Source organism: Manacus candei, unplaced genomic scaffold (assembly GCF_025592945.1).
Source record: "Manacus candei isolate 608988 ecotype Guabito, Panama unplaced genomic scaffold, ASM2559294v1 h1tg000098l, whole genome shotgun sequence".
NCBI classification, from domain to species: Eukaryota; Metazoa; Chordata; class Aves; order Passeriformes; family Pipridae; genus Manacus; species Manacus candei.
Window position 1 is genome coordinate 34,431 of NW_026138146.1, and position 7,319 is coordinate 41,749.

The 7,319-nt window shown below is 68.2% G+C and overlaps 1 protein-coding gene across 1 annotated transcript; it reads left to right on the forward strand.

Annotated features, from left to right (window-relative positions):
* Positions 1-2,958: 2,958 nt before the first annotated feature.
* Positions 2,959-6,844, forward strand: LOC127461249 (chymotrypsin-like elastase family member 1). Its single transcript, XM_051768919.1, has 8 exons — positions 2,959-3,023; positions 3,476-3,558; positions 3,650-3,750; positions 4,294-4,419; positions 4,510-4,646; positions 4,960-5,105; positions 5,846-5,995; positions 6,706-6,844. The coding sequence occupies exons 1-8, from the start codon at positions 2,975-2,977 to the stop codon at positions 6,721-6,723; spliced, it is 810 nt and encodes a 269-aa protein (XP_051624879.1). The 5' UTR covers positions 2,959-2,974; the 3' UTR covers positions 6,724-6,844.
* The last annotated feature ends 475 nt before the right edge of the window (positions 6,845-7,319 follow it).

A 7,319-nucleotide genomic window follows, 5' to 3' on the forward strand; every position in this document is an offset into this window, starting at 1 on the left:
ACCCCCAGAATGGGCCCCATGGTACCGCCAGAATGGCCCCCCCAGAACCCCTGGAATGACCCCCCTGGCACCCCCAGAATGTCCTCCCTGACACTCCCGGAGTGGCCCCCTTGACACCCCCAGAACAGCCCCCCTGGCACATCCGGAACGACACCCCTGGCACCCCTGGAATGGCCCCCCTGGAAACGCTGGAATGGCCTCCCTGGCACCCACTGAGCGACACCTCTGGCACCCCCAGAACAGCCCCCCTGGCACCCCCAGAATGGCCCCCCTGGCACCCACAGAATGGCCCCCCTGGCACCCACAGAATGGCCCTCCTGGCACCCCTGGAATGGCCCTCCTGGCACCCACAGAATGGCCCTCCTGGCACCCCTGGAATGGCCCTCCTGGCACCCACAGAATGACCCCTCTGGCACCCCTGGAATGACCTCCCTGGCACCCTGGAACGGGCCCCTCTGGTACCCCCAGAATGGACCCCCTGGAAACCCTGGAATGCCCCCCCTGGAAACCCTGGAATGCCCCCCCTGGCACCCCCAGAACAGCCCCTCTGACATGCCTGGAATGACCCCCCTGGTACCCCTTGAAGGGCGCCCCTGGCACCCCCGGAACAACCCCCCTGGCACCTACAGAACAACCCCTCTGGCACTCCCAGAATGGCCCCCCTGGCACCCCTGGAACAGCCCCCCTGGCACCCCTGGAATGGTTCCTCTGGCACCACCAGAATGACCCCCCTGGCACCCCTGGAACGACCCCCCTGGCACCCCTGGCCCTGCAAAGGACAACCCCGAAATTCCCACTAATCCCAAAATCCCAACGTCCAAGAGCCGGGAATATCCGGCGCTGGGAGGGATCCACGAGGATCGCCAGGTCCAACTCCTGGCCCTGCACAGGACAACTCCAAAAATCCATGAATTCCAAAATCCCGACTCTGAAGAGTGTTGTCAAAACACTCCGACTCTGGAATCATCTGGAGTCGGGAGGGATCCATGAGGATCATGGAATATCCAGAGTGGGGAGGGATCCATGAGGATCATGGAATATCCAGAGTGGGGAGGGATCCATGAGGATCATGGAATATCCAGAGTTGGGAGGGATCCATGAGGATCATGGAATAGCCAGAGCTGGGAGGGATCCAAAGGGATCATGGAATATCCAGAGTTGGGAGGGACCCAGAGGGATCATGGAATATCCAGAATGGGGAGGGATCCATGAGGATCATGGAATATCCAGAGCTGGGAGGGATCCACGAGGATCATGGAATACCCAGGGTTGGGAGGGATCCAAAGGGATCATGGAATATCCAGAGCTGGGAGGGATCCATGAGGATCATGGAATATCCAGGGTTGGGAGGGACTCACAGGGATCATCGACATCCACTCTTGGCTCTGCAAAGGACAAACCCCAACCCCCCAAAATCCCACTGGCCAAGAGTGGTGTCCAAGTGCTCCCTGCCCTCCGGAATCCCGGGATCGTGGAATGGTCGGAGCTGGAGAGAACCCACGAGTGTCCCAGAACTGTGGGACGTGTGGAGTTGGGGGGGACTCACCAGGAACGTTCTGTCCAGCTCCTGGCCCTGCACAGAACAGCCCCAAAACCCCCAAAATACCCCAATCCCAATGGATCTGGGTGGTCCAGGCGCTCCCTGACCTCCGGGATCATGGAATCCTGGGATATCTGAGTTGGGAGGGATCCACAGGGATCACAGAATCTTGGAATGTTTGGTGTTGGAGGGGACCCAACAAAGCTCCTCGAGTCCAACTCCTGACCCTGCACAGAACAGCCCCAAACCCATCATTAATGCCCCAATCCCACCTTTTTGGCCCCAAAATGGGGTCACAGCCCTTCGTGTCCCCTGGGGGGGGTTCCCTCGGGTCGGGCTGTCCCCGGGTGGGACCCTTTGCTTCCGTCCCTGCCCCTCCCTCGGGGCCGATCAAACAACCCCGAGTGTGGGGAGATCGTGTTCCCGGCAACCCTCCTGTTTTCCTGGAGATAAGGGCAGAACTGCTCCAGGTGCTCTGGAATTCCCGCAGCTTTGTTGCCCTGGGCACACGACGGTCCCCGTGACCCCGAGGGCTGTTTGCCAGCGCCTGCACCTCGAGGCCAAAGGTTCCCCCAAAACAGCCCCAAGTCGGAGCTGAAGGGGGAGAAAACGTCACAGTTTTGGCCCCAAATCCGGGTTTTATTCCAGCCCTGGTGGGTGTCCCCGTTTATCCCCAAAAGAAGGCCCCTGGGGGGGAGGGGGAATCTCCTGATCCAGCCCTGGGGGGTTGGGGAGGGGGGGAAGGTCGTTCCCTGGGTTTGCCTCCATTTCCCCATCCCGATGTGGCACCTTCAGGGCTTGGACCAAACCCTGGGACCATCCCCCAAATCCGGGCCGTGGATGAGCCCCAGGAGGAGCATCCCGGGGGCTGAGAGCGGGACAAACTCGGGACAGGAGTGGGGAAGGGCAGCGGAGCCGGGGGGCACTCGGGGGGTGTCCAAGGACCCAGATCCGGGGGGGCACTCGGGGGGTCCCACAGACCCAGAGCCGGGGGGCACTCGGGGGGTGTCCCAAGGCCCCAGAGCCGGGGGGCACTCGGGGGGTCCAAAGGACCCAGATCCGGGGGGCACTCGGGGGGTGTCAGGACCCAGAGCCGGGGGGCACTCAGGGGTGTCCCAAGGCCCCAGAGCTGGGGGGCACTCGGGGGGTCCAAAGGACCCAGATCCGGGGGGCACTCGGGGGGTGTCCCAAGGCCCCAGAGCCGGGGGGCACTCGGGGGGTGTCCAAGGCCCCAGAGCCGGGGGGCACTCGGGCCGTGCCCGGGGCGCTCCGGCCTTGCCCTCGGGCCGTGTGTGCTCTGGCAGAGGGTCCAAGGCCGCCCGGGGGGGCCGCGGCACCTGCTTTCCTTCCCGCCCCTCCCTCGCCGGTCCCGTTAAAGCGGCCGCGCCGCAGCCCCCGCTCCCGCCGCCTCCGCCGCGCCCCGGGACGAGGACGATGATGAAGATGCTGCAGCTCGTGCTCCTCGCCGCCCTCGCCCTCTGCGGTGGGTGCCCCGACGGAGCCTTCGGCCTCCGACCCCCCTGACCTCCCCCTCCCGGCCGCCGCTCACCTCTCCCTCTGTCCCCCTGTCCGTCTGTCCCTCTGTCCCTCTGTCCCTCTGTCCGTCTGTCCCTCTGTCCCTCTGTCCCCCTGTCCCTCTGTCCCTCTGTCCCCCTGTCCCTCTGTCCGTCTGTCCCTCTGTCCCTCTGTCCCTCTGTCCCTCTGTCCCTCTGTCCCCCTGTCCCTCTGTCCCTCTGTCCCCCTGTCCCTCTGTCCGTCTGTCCCTCTGTCCCTCTGTCCCTCTGTCCCTCTATTCCTCTGTCCCTCTGTCCGTCTGTCCCTCTGTCCCTCTGTCCCTCTGTCCCCCTGTCCCTCTGTCCCTCTGTCCGTCTGTCCCCCTGTCCGTCTCTCCCTCTGTCCCCCTGTCCCTCTGTCCGTCTGTCCGTCTGTCCCCAGGGCGCTGCTCTGAGCCGGCTCTCGCGGGCACCCAGCGCGTGGTCGGGGGCACCGAGGCGCGCTCGCACTCCTGGCCCTCCCAGGTGGGTCCTGCCGGGGGTCCCTCGGCCCGGCCCGGGGGTCGCGCGGCCCCGGCACCCGCCAGTGACCCCCCCGTGTGTCCCCCCCGCCCAGATCTCCCTGCAGTATTCCTCGGGGGGCAGCTGGCACCACACCTGCGGGGGATCCCTCATCCAGAGGAACTGGGTCATGACGGCAGCCCACTGCGTCACCAGGTCCGTGCCCACCCTGAAAACCCCGCGGCAAAATCCTTTGCACCCCCAAAACCTCCTTCCCACCCTTGGAGGCATCACTGGGGCTCCTCACTCGGGGGCTCCTCGGCAAAAGCCCTTTGGAACCCTAAAACCTCCTTCCCACCCCTGGAGGTCTTTGGGGCTCCTCGCTCGGGGGACCTCCTTCCCACCCTTGGAGGCACCTCGGGGGCTCCTCAGGAAAAGCCCTTTGCTCCCCAAAAACCCCCCTTCCCACCCTTGGCAGCCTTTGGGGCTTCTCTCTCGGGGGCTCCTCGGCAAAAGCCCTTTGTTCCCACAAACCTTCCCACCCTCGGAGGCCTTTGGGGCTCCTCGCTCGGGGGCTCCTCGGCAAAAGCCCTTTTTCCCCAAAAACCTTCCCAGCCCTGGAGGCCTTTGGGGCTCCTCGCCCGGGGCTCCAGGGCCCGTCTCCGGGAGCATCCTCTCCTCGCCCGGAGCGCTCGGGATCGGCTCAGCCCCGCCCTGAGCGCGCTTTGGGGCCGATCCCCTTTTCCCCCCGGCCGGCAGCAACCTGAACTTCCGCGTGGTGGCCGGGGAGCACAACCTGAGCGCCAACGAGGGCACCGAGCAGGTCTTCAGCGTCAGCAGGATCATCATCCACCCCTTCTATAACAGCAACAACGTCGCCGCAGGGTAACGCCCGCGGGAGGGGGCTCGGGGGGAGCCCGGCCGCCCTTCGGGGGGGCCCGGCCACAACCTCTCCCCTCTCCCTCCCCTGGGCAGCTACGACATCGCCCTGCTGCGCCTGGGCAGCTCGGCCACCCTCAACAGCTACGTGCAGCTGGCGGTGCTGCCCCAGGAGGGCACCGTCCTGCCCAACAACTACCCCTGCTACATCACGGGCTGGGGCCGCACCCGCAGTGAGTCCGGGGGGGCCCCAATGCCCCCGACCGGGGGCACCGCGGGGAGCTCAGGCGGCTTTGGGAGCCCGGGCGGGGCCGGGAGGCGTCACGGGAGGCTTGGCCGGGGGCCGGGGGAGTTTGGGGGGATTCGGGGGGCACGGGGGCCGGGGGGGTTTGGGGGGATTCGGGGGGCACGGGGGCCGGGGGGGGGTTTGGGGGGATTCGGGGGGCACGGGGGCCGGGGGGGGCTGCGGGCCGGGCTGGGGCCGGGGGGGACCGCGGGGGCCGCGGGTCGGGGCCGGAGGGCACTGACGGCGCCGGGTCCGTGCAGCCAACGGGCAGCTGTCCAGCGTCCTGCTCCAGGCCTACCTGCCCGTGGTGGACTACCAGACCTGCTCCAGCTCGGCCTACTGGGGCTCCACCGTCAAGAACACCATGGTCTGTGCCGGCGGCGACGGCGTGCGCTCCGGCTGCCAGGCACGGCCCTGCTCCCCCCCGGGCACCTCCAGCATCCCCGGGCACCTCCAGCATCCCCCCAGCACCTCCAGCATCCCCCCAGCACCTCCAGCATCCCCCCCCCGGGCACCTCCAGCATCCCCCCGGGCACCTCCAGCATCCCCTTGGGCACCTCCAGTATCCCCCGGGCACCTCCAGCATCCCCGGGCACCTCCAGCATCCACCCAGCACCTCCAGCATTCCCCCAGCACCTCCAGCATTCCCCCCCGGGCACCTCCAGCATCCCCTGGGCACCTCCAGCATCCCCTCTGCCCCCGGGGAACTCTAACCCAGCCCCTCTCTGTGCCCCTCCGGGCACCTCCAGCATCCCTGGAGCCCCTGACCCCTCCCTGTGGCCCTCTCTGGCCCCTCTCTGTGCCCCCCGGCACCTCCAGCATCCCCTCTGCCCCCCAGGGAACTCTCTGTGCCCCCCCAGCACCTCCAGTGTCCCCGCTCCCCTCACTCACCGTTCCCTGGCTGGGCCTCCCCCGTTCCCCCTCCTTCCCCTCGCTCACCGTTCCCTCACTGTGCCCCCGTTACCCCCCGGACCCCTTTCCCCCCATTCACCGGCCCCTCTCTGCACTCCCCCGGCTCCTCCTTCCCCTCTGGCTCACCCACCCTCGCCCTGACCCCCCTTTCCCCCTCTCACCCCCAGCCCCTCCCTCTGCCCCCCCGGCTCCCCCGAGCCCCCCTGTGCCCCCTCTGACCCCCTGTCCCCGCAGGGCGATTCGGGCGGTCCCCTCCACTGCGCCGTCAATGGCCAGTACCAGGTGCACGGGGTCACCAGCTTCGTGTCCAGCCTGGGCTGCAACACGGTCCTCAAGCCCACCGTGTTCACGCGCGTCTCCGCCTACATCTCCTGGATCAACAGCGTGAGGCCCCAACCGGCTCCGGACCCGCCCATCGACCCTTCCCCTTCCCGGCCCCGTTCCCCTTCCCGGCCCCGTTCCCATTCCCGACACCTTTCCCCTTCCCGGCCCCGTTCCTGCCCCGTTCCCCTTCCCCTTCCCCTTCCCTTTCCCGACCCCGTTCCCAGCCCCGTTCCCATTCCCGTTCCCCTTCCTGTTCCCGACTCTGTTCCCATTCCCCTTCCCCTTCCCGTTCCCCTTCCCGGTCCCGTTCCCGGCCCCATTCCCATTCCCATTCCCATTCCCGTTCCCCTTCTCGTTCCCCTTCCCGATCCCGTTCCCGTCCCCGTTACCATTCCCGTTTCCCTTCTCGTTCCCGTTCCCTTCCCCGTTCCCGTTCCCCTCTCCGACCCCGTTCCTATTCCCCGTTCCCAGTCCCGTTCCCGTTACATTTCCCGTCCCCGTTCCCAGCCCCGTTCCCGACCCCGTTCCCCTTCCCGACCCCGTTCCCGTTCCCAGCCTCGTTCCCGACCCCGTTCCTGTTCCCAGCCCCGTCCCCGTTTCCATTCCCGTCCCCGATCCCGATCCCGTTCCCGTCCCCGTTCCCCTTCCCGTTCCCCTTCCCATTCCCATCCCCGTTCCCATTCCCGTCCCCGTCCCCAGCCCCGTCCCCTTCCATGTCCCGTCCCGTCCCGGTCCCCGCCGGGCTCAGCCGCTGCCTTTGTGCCCCCCAGGTCATCGCCCAGAACTGAGCCGAGCCCCGCCAGCCCCCGGCCCGCCCCGGGGGCCCCGCCCGCCCCCCCGGCGCTCCCCGCGCCCCCCGCACCCGCAGCCCCCGCCCGCAATAAAAGCTCTGCCGCCGCCCGGACTCGCTCCCTGCTCTGCCCCGCGCCCGGACCCGCCCTCCCGCTGCCCCCGAGCCTTCCTCCTCCTCCTCCTCCTCCTCCTCCTCCTCCTGCCCCCCGGCCCCCCCGGCCCTCCTCTTCCTCCCCCTCGGGGAAAAGCCCCCGGCTCGGAGCTGGGGGGGCACCGGAACCCCCCGGGATGGGGGAAAAGGGGAAAAAGCCGCAAATCCCCTTCCCGGGCAGCACCGCGGGCCCTGGGGACACGGGGGGACACGGGGGGACACGGGGGACACGGGGGGACACGGGGGGACACGGGGGGAAATGGGGGACATGGGGGGACACGGGGGTCATGGGGGACACGGGGGGACACGGGGGGACACGGGGGACATGGGGAGGGCATGGGGGGACACGGGGGGACACGGGGGATATGAGGGAACACGGGGGGGGACACGGGGGGACGGGGGGGGACATGGAGGGACACGGGGGGACACGGGGGACATGGG